This window comes from Malaclemys terrapin, chromosome 20 (assembly GCF_027887155.1).
Source record: "Malaclemys terrapin pileata isolate rMalTer1 chromosome 20, rMalTer1.hap1, whole genome shotgun sequence".
NCBI lineage: Eukaryota > Metazoa > Chordata > Testudines > Emydidae > Malaclemys > Malaclemys terrapin.
Window position 1 is genome coordinate 682,288 of NC_071524.1, and position 18,572 is coordinate 700,859.

At 58.7% G+C, this 18,572-nt stretch overlaps 1 protein-coding gene across 1 annotated transcript; it reads right to left on the reverse strand.

Moving 5' to 3' along the window:
* Positions 1–42: 42 nt before the first annotated feature.
* Positions 43–15,630, reverse strand: LOC128826306 (immunoglobulin superfamily member 1-like). The gene is made up of 8 exons (XM_054009554.1): positions 15,600–15,630; positions 14,281–14,571; positions 12,493–12,783; positions 8,714–9,004; positions 6,302–6,583; positions 5,292–5,354; positions 851–981; positions 43–499 (listed from the first exon to the last, which is right to left on the reverse strand). The coding sequence occupies exons 1-7, from the start codon at positions 15,628–15,630 to the stop codon at positions 851–853; spliced, it is 1,380 nt and encodes a 459-aa protein (XP_053865529.1). The 3' UTR covers positions 43–499.
* Positions 15,631–18,572: the final 2,942 nt, after the last annotated feature.

The window sequence follows — 18,572 nt, forward strand, 5'->3', positions numbered from 1 at the left end:
GAGACCCAGGGACCTTCCAATGCCCCTGCAGAGACCCTGCCCCCCGAGCTGGAGGAGACACTGTCAATGATTATGTGGCCAGGCCCCTAGAGAGAGGGAGTTGACACCGGCTTTGTTTATACGCCATCGCCTAGCAGCAGTGCAAAGCTGGGGACCAGGAAGGTTTGATTCTGTTCCGGGCTCTGGCAGGGGAGTGGGGTCTAGTGGTTAGAGGAGGGGGCTGGGAGCCAGGACTCCTCATGTAACTGCTAAGCACTGAGGCCCTTCTGTTTGCAGGTTGGCAGGACTCCTGCAGGCAGGCACCGTCCGTGCGCAGCTCCCGTGCCGGGGTTTCCTTCACGGGCACCAACGTGCCCTCAGCTGGAGCTGGTGACAAAACAAACGGCCCGTTCTCCCCCACGACCTGCCGGGCTGTGCAGACACTGGCCTGGCCCCAGCCAGCGCTGAGATCCGGGAGAACAGGAGTCCTGGCCTGACGTGCCATGGGACAGGCAACTTCCTGTGTAAATACGGGGTGTCCCTAGTGACACAGGGCTGTAGGCGGCATGACCTTGCCTCCCCAACACCTCCTCCATTCTGCCCCCCCAGCCCGTGTCCCATCACCTCCCAGGCCCTCCCATCTTTGCCCCCGCCCCCCAGGCCCTGTCCCCTCACCATCCTCAGGCCCATCCCCCATTCTGCCTCCCCCCAGCCTGTATCCCTTCAAGCCCCCTGGCCCTTCCCCCATTCTTCAAGCCCCCCAGCCTGTATCCTGGGGGCACAGAGAGATGGTGGGTTAGAAGGGACCATGTCGCCCTTGGCCCAGCCCCTGGAGGGAACAGGGGCACAGAAGGGGGGGGCATCACCTCACCTAGGGCACCTCCCTCGGGCGGCTGTAATAGGCCTCAGCCAGGATCAGCCCCAGGACGAGCAGGCCCCCGGCGCCCAACACCAGGCGGGCGATGTTGGCGTGGGTGAAATCCGGGCGCCCCGGGGGGGCTGCTGCAGGGGGAAGGGGAGAGTCATGCCGGGGCTCAGACAGGAAAATCAGCAGCTGGCACTGCCCCGGGAGCGGAGCCCCCAACCCCCACATCCAGCAGGTCTGGCCCAGTCCCCCTCTGGGGTCTCCCAGGCACCGTGGCTCTGGTGCCTCCCTGGGGCCGGACCCCTCAGGGGAGGCTGCGTCCTGCAACTCTGGGGGGCTGAGCCTCAGTTTCCCCGGTGAATGGGGCACCTGGGCAGTTGAACTGCCCCCTGAGCCACCCGGCCCCCCTGTGGTGCCCTCCTGTCCACCCCCACAGGTGCCTCTGCCCCGGCCTGTCTGCTGTGCAGTGAGACCATCCCCGGGGTATCTCGGCTCCTGCCAAACACAGCCAAGCAGAGCGCGCGGGGGAGGCTGGGACATCACCCACTGCCCCCCACGTCCCAGCGGTGCCCAGGGCCCAGCCAGATGCAGCAGAACATCTCTTGGGGTTGGGGGTCGGGGATCCCATGAGAACCCAGTGGGGGGAGGGCAAGGGAATTCTGGATAAATGGTCACCCCAATTGCCAGGGGGATGTCATGGGGTGTAGGGAAGGGGGTTAGAGCCCCAGCCCCCCTGTGCCCAGCAGGGCCCAGCACCCCAGACCCTGACCCGCCCCTGGGATCCCCCACAGCTTCCTGGCAGCAAGCTGCAGGGCAGGAGGCTTTGGGTAGCTGGGGGCCTGGCAGGGGGGGCTGTCTCTCCATCCCCCCCATGTCAATGAGCCCCTCCCTGTGTTGTCTGGCCCCACCCACCCAGATTCACTGCCCCGTCCCAGCCTCAGCCCCTGGGCACCACGAGCCTGTTTCCAGGGCTGCTTTGATGGTCATTCCCCCCCAGCCCCGGTACCTGGCCTCGCGCTGCCCAGATGGGTGGGAGCCGGTGCTGCTCCAGGCTGGGTCGGGTCAGTTCCCCCTGCAGGAATAGAACCAGCATCTGTCAGGGCAGGGGGAGGGGATGAAACAGTGACTCAGTGATCACCGCCCGCCCCCAACTCAGCATCTGTCATCACTGTCAGTCCTGGGGTGAGGGTGTGGGGAGCAGGAGAGGGATTTTATTGGCTGTGGAGTAGGGATTTATCATTTCTGGACCAGTTTTCATGTAGACAAGGTCTTAGTCCATCTTTCTATCTCTCACCAGACGTGCTCCCACGTGTCCAGCGTCCTATGTCCCCATGGACCCACATCCCCACGGACCCATGGCTGTCCATCCCCACTAGGGCTGCCTACTTCCTAATCACACAAAACCAAATACCCCTGCCCCGCCCCTTCTCTGAGGCCCCGCCCCCGCTCACTCCATCCCCCCCTCCTTCTGCACTTTCACTGTGCTGGTAGAGGGGGTTGGGGTTGGGGTTGGGGTGGGGGAGGGGTTATGGGCTCTGGGCTGGGGGGTGCAGGCTCTGGGGTGAGGTGAGGGATGAGGGGTTTGGGGTGCAGGAGGGGGCTCTGTGCTGGAGCTGAGGGGTATGGAGTGCAGGAGGAGGTGCAGAGTCTGGGGTTGGGCCAGGGATGAGGGGTTTGGGGTGCAGGAGGTGGTTCTGGGGTGGGGCAGGGTGTTGGGGTGCATCCAATTTTGGTCCCTCCACTATAGAAGGGATGTGGACAATTTGGAGAGAGTCCATCGGAGGGCAACGAAAATGATCAAGGGTCTGGGGCACATGACTTACGAGGAGAGGCTGAGGGAACTGGGATTGTTTAGTCTCCAGAAGAGAAGAGTGAGGGGGGATTTGATAGCTGCTTTCAACTACCTGAAGGGGGTTCCAAAGAGGATGGAGCTCGGCTGTTCTCAGTGGGGGCAGATGACAAAACAAGGAGCAATGGTTTCAAGTTGCAGGGGGGAGGTCTAGGTTGGATATTAGGAAAAACTATGTCACTAAGAGGGTGGTGAAGCACTGGAACGGGCTCCCTAGGGAGGTGGTGGAATCTCCATCCTTAGAGGTTTTTAAGGCCCGGCTTGACAAAGCCCTGGCTGGGATGATTTAGTTGGGGTTGGTCCTGCTTTGAGCAGGGGGTTGGACTAGAACCTCCTGAGGTCTCTTCCAACCTTAATCTTCTATGATTCTATGAAGGGGTTCGGGGTCCCAGCAGTGCTTAAGAAAGCAGCCACCAGGTCCCTGTGGCAGCTCTGTGGGATGCACGCTGCCTTCGCGCCCATAGGCTCTGCTCCCCGCAGCTCCCATTGGTTGTGGATCCCGGCCCATGGGATCTGCAGAGCTGGCACTGGGGTGGGGGCAGCGTGCGGAGCCTCGCTGGCCACCCCAGCGCCTAGGAGCCGCAGGGACCCAGCGGCCGCTTCCGGGAGCCGTGTGGAGCTAGGGTAGGCAGGGAGCCTGTTTTAGCCCCAGGCACCTGCTGTGCTGCCAACCTGACTTTTAATAACCTGGTTGGCAGTGCCAACTGGAGCCACCAGGGTCCCTTTTCAACCAGGCAACCCTGTGACATTGCACCCCATAAGGCTTTATGGAAATATGTTTATGAATGTATATATGACATAACTGGAATATGTTTTATGCTACATATGCCATGTAACATATCTCTATAAAGGTTAGGATCTACTGAATCTATTCATCCTATTTGTATGCATGTGTCGTTGTATTCGAAGTTATGAATATTGGCTGTGTACTGGTTTGATTTTAAATAGCCTTAGTAAGGCATTTGGGCAACTTCTTTAGAAAGGAATTTGCAAGTTAAGTGCCCAATCAAGAAACACTTAACGGACAATGGATCTTGGAAGGCTCCTATCCACATAAGAAGTCTACCTGAGGACATTCAAGGTAGCATGTGAACCATGGCTGCTACCTGTAAGTTCTGAGTCATGTATGGACATGTGACTTGTCCATGTGACTCCAAAACTCCATCTTGGAGCTGGGATTCTACACACGGGGAGGGAGGGGTGTCCACCCACAAGAGAAAATCTATTTAACCCCCTGGGAGACCCCTCCATTTTGTCTTCAGCTCGCTAAAGAAGGAGCCTCTCCACCCCCAAAGGATACCTGAAAGAAACTAGGACAAAGAACAGTAACTACAGGGGTGTGAGTGATTGCTGGACCCAGACTAGAAGGAGACTAGTCTGTAAAAGGAAGCAACAGAGGGTCCTGTGGCACCTTTGAGACTAACAGAAGTATTGGGAGCATAAGCTTTCGTGGGTAAGAACCTCACTTCTTCACTTGCATCTGAAGAAGTGAGGTTCTTACCCACGAAAGCTTATGCTCCCAATACTTCTGTTAGTCTCAAAGGTGCCACAGGACCCTCTGTTGCTTTTTACAGATTCAGACTAACACGGCTACCCCTCTGATACTGTAAAAGGAAGCTTACTGGAACTACTCTGAGGGTGAGATTTTATCCGTATTCAGTTTTCTTACTGTATCAGGCATAGACTTGCGTGTTCTCAGGGCCGGCGCAACCCATTAGGCGACCTAGGTGGTTGCCTAGGGCGCTAACATTTTGGGGGTGGTTACCGCAGTGGCTGGATCTTCGGCCGCCACGGTCGTCGGTGGTATTTTGGGGGCAGGACCTTCCACCGCCTCTGTGGGGGGTGGCATTTCAGGGGCGGGACCTTCCGCCGCCTAGGGCGGCAAAAAAGCTGGCGGCGCTCCTGAGTGTTCTATTTTTTGTTTGTTTGTTTGGTAATTCACTTTGTTCTGTCCGTTACTGCTTGGAACCACTTAAATCCTACTTTCTGTATTAAAAAAAATCACTTTTACTTATTAATTAACCCAGAGTATGTATTAATACCTGGGGGGGGGGGGCAAACAGCTGTGCATATCTCTCTATCAGTGTTATAGAGGGCGAACAATTTATGAGTTTACCCTGCATAAGCTTTATACAGGGTAAAATGGATTTATTTGGGGTTTAGACCCCATTGGGAGTTGGGCATCTGAATGTTAAAGATAGGAACACTTCTGTGAGCTGCTTTCAGTTTAAGCCTACAGCTGTTAGGTTCAAGTCTGGGTCTGGGTTTGCAGCAGGCTAGCATGTCCGGCTCAAACCAGGCAGGGCACTGAAGTCCCAAGCTGCCAGGGCAGGAAAGCAGGGGCAGAAGTAGTCTCAACACATCAGTTGGCAGCCCCAAGGGGGTTTCGGTGATCCAACCCGTCACAAACCCTAGTCCCCACTGACCCGTGCTGTCCATCCCCATGGATCTATCTATAACCCTCTATCTAGAAGAATTGAACCACTCAGTTCTGTCTGCAGAGACCGTCCCCCTCCAAACGGCCCGAATGGCCCCATGGGCATCTGAGTGGGGTGCCCTGTTCCCTGGGGGATGAATTGTTTCATTTCTCCCGCTCACCTTCTCCCTCCGGCTCCATCATGGGGGGATCCGGCTGCTGGGTCCCATCTGGGTCGGTTCCATCTGTGGGATTAAAACGAGCATCGGCTGAGATGCGGGGGGACGGAACCGAGCACCCAGGCCCGGGTGGGAAGAGGCTGAAACGGTGACACTGAACAGCCCACGATCTGGCATTTCTTATGGCTTTAATTGTCTGGGCTGGTGGGGAGCGAATTCAGGGCTGGGGCTGATGCTGGCTGGGCAGCCCCTGGGCCCCCCACTCCTCTGTGTGTCCCCAGAGCAGGCTCAGCTGGGAGAGCATCCCCCTGGGAAAGGCCCACTGCTCTGCAGCTCCCCCTGGGAATAGGCACCGACTTCTGCTTGTGCCGGTGGGTGCTCGACCCCGCTCAGCCCCCGGCGCCACCCCGACTCTGCCTCTACCCCGCCCCATTCCAACCCCTTCCCCAAAGTCTCTGACCCAACTCCATCCCCTCCCTACTCCTATTCCAACTCCTTCCCTAAATCCCCGTCCCAGCCCTGCCTCTTCTCCGCCTCCTCCCCTGAGTGCGTCACATTCCCGCTGCTCCCCCATCCCTCCTGGAGCTTGCTACGCCACCAAACAGCTGTTTGGCGGTGGCAAGCGCTGGGAGGTAGGCAGAGGAGCGGGGATGCGGCACGCTCAGGGGAGGAGGCGGAGGAGGAGGTGGGTGGGAGAGAAGCTTGGCTGCCGCTGGGTGCAGAGCACCCACTAATTTTTCCCCATGCATGCTCCAGTCCCGGAGCACCCATGGAGTCGGCGCCTATGCCCCTGGGGGCAGGGATCCCTCCTCCCTGAGCCCCAAACCTCCAGCAGCTGCTGCTGTCCCCTGGCTGAAGAACCTACCAGTGACTCCGTCCCCACTCCCAGGCCAGGCGTCCCCTTTGCTGGGCCCAAGGCAGAGCCTGGCTCTGAGTGTCCCTGAGGGCAAGACCCCCTGAGGGTCCGGCTGGGTGTGGGGCTGGGAGCAGGGACGTGGAGCCAGGCCCCTCACCTGCTACCACCAGCTCCACGAGGTCACTGGGCTCCGACCAGATGGGCGGATTAGATTTGATGCTATATTGGCAGCTATAGCTCCCTGCGTTTCTCCGGCTCACACTGCGGATGGGAAACTCAGCCACGTCCCCCGCGGGGTCCATCAAGTGCCGTGTGTCCGGGTCTCCAGCTTTACTCAGAAGGAACCTCGCTTCCCGACACCGACACTCACACCGGATGGTCACAGCTCTCCCCAGGGCAACCCGCCTGCTGGGGTGCAGGGAGATGTTGGGTTTGGGCTCTGCAGGCAGGAGGGGACAGGCCATGAGACACAGACCCCAGCTCGGTCACTGCACCCCATCCCCACAGCCTGGCCCCAGTGACGAGGACAATACAGGGGCCTGCAGGGAGAGTCTCCTGGAGGCTTTTCTCCAAAATCCAAGACCAAGAGAGCTGGGCTAGTGACACAAGAGGCAGAGGGCCCCCCCACCCCTCAGTACGGTAATGGCTCAGATCCATCTGCAAGGAGCCCATGGAGGGGTGGCTGGGGCAGGGCAAGGAGAGGCCGAGGGGACCTAGAGGCCAATTGTGTTTTATCTCCATCAGCTGGGGAAGGAGAAATCAGTTCAGTGGGGAATGATCACAAGTGAATCAGAGTTGGCTGGTGTAGCAGGAACTGCTGGGTAGGGTCACACTGGGAACTATTGCTGAGCTCGCCTGGACAGTAACTACCATTGGCTGAATTCAACCCACTTCCTGGGCAACAATTTACATTCCTGGAGCACCAGGATCTGGCGTTAGAACGTCCAAGGCACTAGGCCAGAACCCCACCGCTCTACGGTCCCTTTGCAGTTTCTCTGATTGCAGCCTCTGTATGGTCCGAGCTTGGAGGCCGAGTTCTTAGGATGGTTGGTTGGATCTGGAGCCATCCTCTTGCACCGTCTTTGTTGGCTGTTCTGAGTAGGGTGAGCAGAGTCCCGATTTTATAGGGACAGTGCCGATATTCAGGGTTCGTCTTATATACGCACCTAAAACCCTCCACTCCCTGTCCTGACTTTTCACCTTTGCTATCTGGTCACCCTAGTTCTGAGTTCCAGCTCAAATCAAGACAGCTAGTCCTCCCTGCCATCTTTGTCCCTTCTGAACGGGACGTTCTCCCAGCCAGCTCTGTGCCTGGCGCCATTTTGATGACACAGCTCAGCCACCAGGGTCCCTTTCCACTGGCTCCACACTCGCTGGGTCCCTTCATTTCTGGTTCCGGTTGCTATCTCGCTGGCTGCTGGTGTCTCTCTCCAGGGCCTGGACAGCCTCCCTCCAAACTCTACCGGCCCTTTCTACCAGGAGCGCTCCGGGGTGTGGGGAGCTGCTGCCTGCTGCCCCATCTGTTTTCTTTCTCACCAGGGCCATCCCTAGACATTGTGGTGCCCTACACAGCCCCCCATGGGGGCAGGGGCTGGCCCCAAGCCTCTGCAGGGGTGGGGGCTGTGCTCAAGGTCTGTGGGGGGCAGGAGCAGGCTTGGGGCTCAGGGGGGATCCCGCCCCCCAGCACGAGCTGGCGGAGTACATTGGGGCCGGGTCGCTCCACTTCCTCCCGCTTAGTGATTGCAGGCTCTGTCCAACCCCACACTCACGGGGAGGCAGGAAGTGGAGTGACCCGGACCCAACCCTGCACTCATGGGGCGGCGGGAAATGGAGTGACCCGGCCAGAGCCCGCTCCACTCTGCTCCCCTGGCTTCCAGCCTTGGGGCTTGGGGGGTAGGGGAAACTGCCCCCCAGCACTCACTGGCGGAGTGGAGCGGGCTGGGTCTGGGTTGCTCTACTTCCCGCCACCCGGTGAGTGCTGGGTGCGCCCGACCCCTGCTGCAGTCCCCTGGGATTCAGCTCAGGGGAAGGAGTGGAGCGGGGGCGGAGCGGGGGTGGGAAGAGGAGGCAGAGCAGGGCGGGGGCTATGGGGAAGGGGTGGAGTGGGTGTGGGGTGGGAGCGGGGGCAGCTTTCCTGGCCGGCTCAGCCGGCTGGCGGATTGGACTGGACACTGGAGCAGCACACAGCTGCTTAAGGCACCAGGAAATTTGGGGCAATTTGCTGCCCCAAATATCCTGGTGGCCTACACAGCTGCATAGTTTGCATATGGGTAAGGACGGCCCTGTTTCTCACCCTACTTCAGCTGCCCAGGAATCCTGGGGGTCCTCCCCACTGCAGCTGTTTTGTGGCTGTTTTCGAGGAATCCCCCCTCCCTCAGCCCCAATCTCCAGCAGCTGCTCCTTATCCCAGCTGGGGAACTCCCCAGTGAGTCTGTTCCCACTCCCCAGCAAGGCGACCCCTCTGCTGGGCCCAGGGCTCAGGGCAGAGCCTGGCTCTGAGCGCCGAGATCCCCTGAATGTCCATCTGTGTGTGGGGTTGGGAACGGGAACGCCGAGCTGGGCCCCTCACCTGCTACCACGAGCTCCACGGGGTCGCTGAGCTCTGACCAGACGGGCGGGTCTGATTTGGTGCTATATTGGCAGCTGTAACTTCCTGCGTCTCTCCGGCTCACGTTGCGGATGGGAAACTCAGCCATGTCCCCAGCAGGCTCCGCGTCCTGCAGCACGTTCAGGTTTCCAACTTTGTACAAAAGGAACCTCATGTTCTGGTGCCGACCCCAACACCGGACGGTCACGGCTCCCCCGAGGATGACCCTCCTGCTAGGGCTCAGGAAGATGGAGGGTTTGGGGAAGCTGAGCTCTGCAGTGAGAAGGAGACAGGCCATGAGACAGACCCCGGCACCATCACTGCACCCCGTCCTCACCCTACAGAGACGGAGAAAACCCAGCCAGAGGAACTGTGACGAACTTGGGGATTTTTGTAGTGTTTTATATGAATCGGGTGTGCGTGCCTCAGTTTCCCTGTGCGCTGCATGTGTAATGAGGTGGTAGGAGAGGGTTTGTTGCTGCAGAGGACCAGGTGTGACCTTGCCTGGCAGCCGGGACCCCCGGACAATGGCCTGGAGACGGGAACCCGAAGAACTGGTGATCTGGAGACGAAGAGGCCCAGTCCAGCTTGGCAGTCAGTCAGTTCTGGCCAGTGGGAGGACAAAGGGCTGAGGAGAGAGAACCCTGGTGACCTGACCAGCCGGTTCCAGTCAGAGGGGGCCAGAGGATATGAGAGGAGGCCCAGGGCACCCTGGTCACCTGGAGAGAAGACAATGGACAGAGGCGGGGCTTGGGGCCGGTGATCTCAGATGCCCAGCTGGGAAGCAAGGGGGCTCTGGGCTGGAGAGGGGGAGCAGGCAGAGCCCACCTGGATGCAGGGAGACTGGGATGTGCTGGGCTGAGCGAGGCCAGGCCTGAGGGTAAGAGAGTTTCCTGTGCTGTGTTCAGACACTCAATAAACCCTCCTGTTTTATGCTGGCTGAGAGTCGCTCCGGGCTAGAGATCAGGATGGCATTATTCCCTCTGGGAGTGGAGGCCCCGGGGGTCCAGAGTGAAGGGACTCCCTGAGGGGGCCCATGGCAAGAGACAGATGTGCTAAGGCTCAGAGAGGTGCAGTACCAGGAGGTCAAGGGGCTTAAACCCCCCGAGAGGGAGTTGGCCCCCAAGAAGGGCTGTCACACTGAAGGGGGTTCCCCCCCAGGGACCATGGGGAGCTGAGAGAGCACAGGCCTGTGAGTCTGTGAGCGTGGAGATGGCCTATAACCACCTCCTTAAGAAGGCTGCGCATTGGAAAGCTCACCAAGGCACAGCTTTTTGTTCAGTTGGAAGAGGATGATCCCTGTAAGGAGCTGGTTCCTGACCCAGCTGGGGCTGAGAGAGAGGCGGGGAGCAACCGGGCATCCCCGAAACCCATGTCCCTGACCAGCAGCAGGTCTCCACTGGGTTCCCCGGTGGATCTGAGCCGGATGGAATTGGAGTGGAGATTGAAGGAGGCAGAGGACCAGGACAGACAGGGAAGGCAGGAGGCAGAACAGCAGGAGATGAGCTGGCGATGGCGGAGCTGAGAGGCAGAGGGACCCGTCCAGGGGTGAGTGGGGATGGACCCTGGGGTGCCAATTCCACAGGGAACCTCGACACTAAATTGCTGCCCCAGGTTAAGGAGGGGGAAGATATAGATGCCTGTCTCGCGGCCTTTGGGAAGGCTTGCAATTGGAACCAGGCTGACCCTGCGGAACGTCTCCAGCGTCTAGCCCCCTTTCTGGGTCCCAAGGCCATAGAGGTCATTAGCCAGATGGGCGAGGTGGCAGACTGGCTCCCACTCCCAGCCCCAGCGTCTATGTCTGCGTGTACTCCCCTGGGCTCAAGCCCCTTGGACCCACAGTGGGAGTGGAAGGTGGTGGTCAAAGGTGAGACATCCCTGAGGTGGTGAGATCCTGGGACAGAGAGAACTGTTGTCAGGCCCCGGGAGGTGTAGCAATGGCCGTCATTAGGATCCAGAGTTAACAGCGTCACATGGAATTATTAGGGTACAGAGTTAACACGGTGTCTATCTTGGTTGGGAGGTTCCAGGGTTGACACCCTGCTGGGAAGCACCTCTGTGAAGGGGGAGCCCTGCTTCTGAGCCATTCCCCCCAGGCTGTCTGCAGACTCAGGCAGACAGACAGGATACACAGGATCATTATCCCCGGCTCTCCATCCCTGGCCCTGTTCTCCCAGGGAAATATGCAACAAGCTGTGCCCCACATAGTTTGTGGGGCCCCTGGGGTGGGGCTGTGCATTGGAGGGAAGCTCTCCTGGGCCCTGCCCCCACCAAGCCAATCTGGCATCTGTCCAGTGATCGCCCGCCCTGGCATATGAATTGAGGCCCAGGGGGGTTTCAGATGGGGCATTCGCTGTAGGGATCTTCCCCCATCCCACCCAACCAACCCTTCGTGGCTCCCCCCGGGGGCGGCTCCTTGGATAGAGCAAACCTGTTTCAGGGGGGGTTGATGGCGATTTCCTGCCCCCAGCCCCGGTACCTGGTCCCGCGCTGCCCGGGCGGGTGGGAGCCAGCGTCGTTCCCGACTGAGAGGAGTCGGTTCCTCCTGCAGGAATAGAACCAGCGTCTGTCAGGGGCGGGGTGCAGAGGTGAGAAAGCTGGAGCCCTGGTGTGTGTGGTTAGTTATACAGGGGGACACACCCCCACCCACAACCGACAATGGCAGCTCTTCCCTGGGCTGAGCCGGCGTCCCTGGAGAGAGGACGGGACCCAGGGATTCAGCCCGGGTCAGCCCCCCGGGATCCCAGAACGGGGAGGATTGGCCCAGCGAGACCCTGAGCGCAGATACAGCCCCTGCCTGGCTCCATGGAAGCTGGAACCAAAATCATTACTGACTAGTATTAATTACCAGGAGCCCCTGTAGTGGGCCAGCTCCCCCGTGTGCTCGGAGCTGTACGGATGGACGCACGACACACAGGCACTCTCTGCCCCAGCCAGGTGCCATTCAGACCTGGAGTTACTGCGGAGCAGGTCTGGGCACGGCTGTCCCTATTTTGGAGGAGGAACATCGCTGTGTCTATAGGGGAGCTTGTCTGCCAAATGGGGATGTATCAAACCAGGGGGGGATAATACTGACAGCCCAGACTTGCTCTGAGATCCCCAGTGGGGGTTGGGAACCACACGGGATTCGTCATTTCGGGTCCAGTTTTCATGTAGACAAGGCCTTCATCCATCTTTCTATCTGGAACCAGACGAGCTCCCATCTCTCCAACGGACCCATATTCCCACCGACCCATGGCCATCCATCCCCACTGACCTTTGGCGGTCCATCCCATGGATCTATCCATCACCCTCTATATAGAAGAATTGAACCCATCAGTTCTGTCTGCAGGGATCATCCCCTTCCTAACGGCCCCAATGGCCCCGTGGGCGTCTGAGCGGGGAGCCCTGTTCCCGGGGAGATGAATTGTTCCATTTCTCCCACTCACCTTCTCCCTCTGACTCCGTCAAGGGAGGATCCGGCTGCTGGGTCCCAGCTGGGTCAGTTCCCTCTGTGGGATGAAAACGAGCATCGGCTGGGACGGGGGAAGGAGGGAACCGAGCACCCAGCCATCGGCCCTGAAACTCCAGCGGCTGCTGCTGCCCCCTGGCTGGGGAACCCCCCAGTGACTCCGTCCTCGCTCCCCATCTGCGTGTCCCCTCTGCTGGGCCCACAGCTCAGGGCGGAGCCTGGCTCTGAGCGTCCCCTCAGTGCGGAGCCTCCCTGAGGGTTCAGCTGGGTGTAGGGCTGGGAGCGGGGACACCAAGCGAGGCCCCTTCACCTGATATCACCAGCTCCACAGGGTCGCTGGGCTCTGACCAGATGGGTGGGTCCCACTTGGTGCTGTATTGGCAGCTGTAGTTCCCTGCATCTCTCCGGCTCACACTGCGGATGGGAAACTCAGCCACATCCCCCACGGGGTCCATCGAGCGCCGTGCGTCTGGGTCTCCAGCTTTACTCAGAAGGACCCTCACTCCACGACACCGACACTCACACCAGATGGTCACGGCTCCCCCCGGGGCGACCCCCGCACTGGGGTGCAGGGAGATGTTGGGTTTGGGGTAGCCGGGCTCTGCACGCAGGAGGAGACCGGCTGTGAGACACAGACCCCAGCATGGTCACTGCGTCCCATCCCCACAGCCTGTTCCCTGTGATGAGGCCAATACAGGGGACTGCAGGGAGAGTCTCCTGGATGCTTTTCCCCTGAATCCAAGACCGAGAGAGCTGGGCTAGTGACACAAGAGACATGGGGTCCCCCACCCTCAGCAGGGCAAGGGCGCGGATCTATCTGCAAGGAGTCCATGGAGGGGCGGCTGGGGCAGGGCAAGGAGAGGCTGAGGCCAATTGCATTTTATCTCCATCAGCTGGGGAAGGAGAAATCAGTTGAGTGGGGAATGATCACAAGTGAATCAGAGTTGGCTGGTGTAGCAGGAACTGCTGGGTAGGGTCACACTGGGAACTATTGCTGAGCTCGCCTGGACAGTAACTGCCATTGGCTGAATTCAACCCACTTCCTGGGCAACAATTTACATTCCTGGAGCACCAGGATCTGGCGTTAGAACGTCCAAGGCACTAGGCCAGAACCCACCGCTCTACGGTCCCTTCGCGGCTTCTCTGTTCTTAGGCTGGTTTGTTGTGTCTTGAGCCATCCCCTTGCGCCGTCTCTGTTTGCTGCTCTGAGTTCCAGCTCAGATACCTGCAGCTATTTCTCCAGGCGATGGGTCGGCTTCTCAATCGAACAACTGTCCCTCCGCTGCTTTTTCTAGAGTCCCTTTGCTCTCGGACAACTTCTCCCTTCCTGTCGCTGCACCTGAAGGTTCTGGGCGGACGTTTTGTCCGTACTATTAGTTTTACTTTCGCTACAGCTCACTTCCTCCTCATTTCTCCAGCCCGTTTCTCTTTGCTCACAGCTGGTTTCTGTCACATTTCATTTGTGCTTTAGTTCTCCTGCGGTTTTCTTACTTCTCTTGTGGTTTTCTAACAATTTCTTAGGTAACTTAGAGACTCTTTTTCCTTCGTGTTTCACTGCCTGGTTCTTCCTTTAACTTTCCCCCTCATGCCTCTGTCTTTCCTCTGTCTGCCTTCTCCTGTTCCTGCCATCTCTGTCCCTTCTCAACGGGACTTTCTCCCTGCCAGCTCTGTGCCTGGCCCCTTCGATGACACAGCTTGGCCACCAGGTCCCTTTCTACTGGCTCCCCACTCGCTGAGTCCCTGCATTGCTGGTGCCGGTTGTTACCTCAATGGCTGCTGGTGTCTCTCTCCCGGTGCTGGACACCCTCCCTCCAAACTCTACCAGCCATTTCCACCAGGAGCGCTGGGGGCGGGGGAGGAGCTGCTGTCTCCTGTCACCTGCTGTTTTCTCTCTTCCCCCACCACAGAAAATATCGCCCCAGGCTCAAGCTCCCCCCACTTCCGCTGCCTGGGAATCCTTGGGGTTCTCCCCACAGCTGTGAGCTGCCACTTCGTGCAACTCCCACTGCTCTGTAACCCGACAGCCCCCAGCCCAGGTGGGCATCACACAGCCAGCCCTGGAATGCTGTGAATGGGGCCGCTGATCTGAGCCCCTCACCTGATATCACCAGCTCCACGGGGTCGCTGGGCTCCGACCAGACGGGTGGATCCCACTTGGTCCTATATTGGCAGCTGTAGTTCCCTGCATCTCCTCGGCTCACATTGCGGATGGGAAACGCAGCCACGTCCCTTGGTGGATCCATCGAACGCCGTGCGTCCGGGTCTCCAGCTTTACTCAGAAGGACCCTCGCTCCCGCACACCGACACTCACACCGGATGGTCACGGCTCCCCCCGGGGCGACCTGCGCACTGGGGTGCAGGGAGATGGAGGGTTTGGGGTAGCTGGGCTCTGCAGGCAGGAGGAGACAGGCGGTGAGACACAGGCCCCGGCACAGTCACAGACACAGACCTCGGCTCAGACTGCGAGTGGGAAACTCAGCCATGTCCCCGGCAGCACATTCCAGTTTCCATCTTTGTACTGAAACTCACTCACGTTGTGGTGCCGACTCCAACACTGGACGATCACAGCTCCCCCCCAGGGCACTCTCCCCACTACGCCACACGGCCACCTGGCAGTGTCAGCCTGGCTCAGGACCTTAGGGGATTGGCCGGCTAGTGGCTACAGCAAAGGACTGAGATCTAGGATAATATCCCCAGCTCCGGGAGGAGAGTGGGGTCTTGTGGGTTAGAATGAAGGGGGCTTGGAGCCAGGACTAGGGGAGTGGGGTCTAGTAGGTTACAGCAGGGGATGCTGGATGCCAGGACTCCTGGGTTCTCTCCCTGGCTCTGGGAGGAGAGTGGGGCCTAGTGATTAGAGCAGGGGGTGGGGGTTGGGATCAGAGGTGCTGGGTGCTGCACAAACGTGCAGTGAGAAACAGCCCCTGCCATAAAGCTGAACCCTGACTATAAATAGACCCTGCAGGCACCTCACTGCATCTACACAGGAAACCTGTGGAACGGGTTCTGATCTCAGCCCCCCGGGGGTCGATCCGGAGTCACCCCTGACTGCACTGGGGGCAGGGCTAGGTTCTGATCTCAGCCCCCCAACGTCAATACAAGGAGGTTGAACTGAGTTTTGGGGTGAAGGTTCATGGCTCAGCTCCTCTTTTCCTCTCCCCCTTCCCCTTCAGCCCCCATCTTTAACACTAAATTTCCCCCTGCCCCACAGATACTCACGTCCCAACACCCCGCTCCACCCGGCCAGCCAGCAGCCTGGAAAGGAGATGTGTTGTTAGGGACCAGATCCCAAAGCAACTCGATCCTATACCCTGGTCTCAGATCCACCATGCCCTCCCTCCCCCCTCACGAGCACACGCTCTGGTCTCAGATCCCCCCCCCCCTCCATGGGCACACACCCTGGCTGTCTCTGATACTCACCAAGGAAGAGGATGGTGAGAGCAGACGCCATGACGGGGCAGTGGGGGGGGCCCTCAGCGCTGCCACCAACACCCCAGTGCCCAGCTTCACCCAGTCTGAGGCCTGAGAGTGAGCTGAATGCGGAACTGCGCCAGGGGCTGCAGCCCCAGGAAGCCCGTGATGCGCTCAGCCCCTTTCTTCCCATCAGCTGGTTTCTCTGCAATCTCCAGCCCAAATCTACCACGGTCAGAGCAAAACCAGCTCCCTGTGACACCCAGCAAACCACATCCCGTCCTGCAGGTGGTTGGACTCCCCGCCCCCATCATCCCCCAGCGCCATATGGGAGCTCCCCAGTCCAGGAACCAGCTGGGAATGGGGCAATCTCAGGAGGCATCAAGAGATACCCAGGCTGCCCTGACCTTTTCAATGGGCCCGTCCAACTTCCCTGGAGCTGCAGCTCAGAGCAGAGGAGGGCACCCCACGGAGAGACCCTCTCCCATGGAGTGAGGCAGAGATTCCCCGCCCTGGAGCATGACGGTTGTTACCAGATTTGCCCCTTACTTTGGGGTTCACTCATTTATTAGGGTTACTTTTCTGGAGGGGGTTCTGTAATTCTATCAGTGTGCTGCTTGTGTCACTTGTGTTCTCACACAGAGCTCTACTTCTCCCTGCTGCAAGTTTCCTCCCAATGGAGCAGGATCTCGGTTCCCCTGGGCTGGGTTCTTCCAGCCCCAGAATCAGATGAACACACACAGAGACACACACACACCAACAGGGTGCATCTAGAGGACCGGGTTACTCAGCACTCCCAAGGTGACCCCTTCTATGCCCCTGGACTCAGCAGGTTCGGTCGAGCAGCATTTTCAGGCGGTCACCCTCAGATGCCACGGGCACCGCACTGGAACAGAGCACGCCTGAGCAGACTGGGTCGAGTAGCACTTTCAAGCTACAACCCTCATATGTCCCAGGTTCAGCACGTCCCTATCCCCATTTCCACGTGACAGTTGTTCTGGCAGTAACCCACGTGATGCGCAAACCCCACAGGATCTTTGGACGCTGCCGGGATCTTTAGCTTAGTTAAGAGGAGTGCTGCTGCAGGGCGAGTGGGGAAGCCAAAAAACACCCAAGACGGGGAGAGAGAGAAGCAACCAGCTTAACCATGAAAGTTTTTTATTGCCAGGTAATAACCGTAGGGGAGCCAAACAAACAAAACTGTTATAATGTTAAATCAAACCTAAATTTGATTATAAAAGGTTTAGAAAATTATAACTGATCACACAAGTCAGGGTCAGAAGGCTACACCTAGAGAGAGAGAGAGAGAGAGCTGAGTTCTCACCACTCCGTGAAGCTTGAATCGATCGGGGGTCCCAGGTGGTGGTAGTAGCTGAGGATCCGGAGCGCTGGAGACAGGCAGAGCCCCCAGCACGATCAGTCAGGAGAAGATGTCGTCCCAATGGAACTGATGCAGAGTTTGGATCCAGGCATCAGAGCACTGACTTGAGCGTGGGAAGGGGTTTTTGTAGGGCAAGAACAATGGTTCAGGGGAGACACTAGGTGTGTTTGTGAGTAAATTGATGGCTCAAGGGAAAAGATCAAAGTTGTTTTGTTCAGGCTACACAACAGGAGCTGATCATTCCTGGCCATGGACGGTGCTCCTTGGAGGGAGCTCACAGTGCAGTTAGGGAGCTTCAGTATTTCGGATACCAATGGAGGATTCGTTACTAGAATTGGTCTGATAACTGCTGAGCTGGGGGTGGGCTCATTAACATCTGGAGCAGAGATCCCCCATCATGCCGTGCTTCCCTGCTTCCCTGACCCCAGAGTTCCCTGCGGTTCTTGCCTTGGAATCTCTGGTCTCCAGTCTGTAGCTGATGGAGATGCCTCCTTGTCCCATCTCCCATGCAGATGAGGACAGGGGAGTTTCCTTATCCTGTCTCCCTTGTCCCAGGGGTTTCGGTGGGTCTCCCACGGACTTTCCATTGCTTTTTGTAAGTCTTTCTTCTGATTGGTTTTGGTGCAAGCAGAGGCTGGGGAGGGGCGAAGGTCTTTCGTGAGTCAGACAGGCTGGGTACTGCACCCTGGTTCCCTGAGAACACAGAGCTGATAGGGAACAGGGTGGAGGGGCCTGGCCAACCTCCTTCGCAGGTAGCGTCACTGCAGATGCTGTTCTTAGCGCAGTGGTGTGAGACAGAGACGGGACAGAGGGGGGAGGGTTGTGGTTTCCAGCCCCCGTAATCGGACGGGGGAGGATTAAATTTAGATCCTAAGTTGCAAAAGAAGCAGCCAAAAAATGCATGAAAAGGGGAAGTGTGACCAGAGCCGGCGCTCGCTTGCTGATTCTGCTACTGCCAGTGAAACTCAACGTAAACCTGATTCCCCGGCAGTGAGCCTGTAATATACCCCGGCTCTGGGAGGGGACTGGGGTCTAGTGGTTAGAGCAGGAGGGCCCTCCCCAGCTCCTCCCCAAGCGATCCCATCTCCTCCAGGTGTGACACACACTTCTGGTGCAGGGACAGAGGGGCTGTGGGGTGCCTGGGGAGCTAGTTTGTGGTTCTGTGTTTATTACAAATCTGGAGATTAACAGGATGCAAAATAACATAAAAGCTGCCTCTATGCGTCCCCTCCCCCTCCCCGTGCTGAGCCCTCCCAGCCCCCCACACGTGGGTCTGGGCAGGGCAGGGGGACAGCAGTTCGATGGGACGGGGCTACAGTGCGGGCGGCAGCGTCCTCCCTAAATCTTCCCGAGAAGCAGAGTTCTCTGGGGCTGGGGGTGAGTCGGTCGCCCCCTGGGCACCGGTGTCCTGTGGCTGTGGGGGTCTCTCACTGCGGGGGCCCTGGCTCACGTTGATCGCGGCGTATGCACTGGCCTGGGGGGGCTCATGAGCAGGGGCTGGGACCCCCCACTTGGCATGCAGCACCTGGCGGTCCAGCTCGACGTAGGTGAGTCCATCGGCGCCGGGTTCCGGCTCCTTGGGCTGGGAGGGGAGAAAGTCA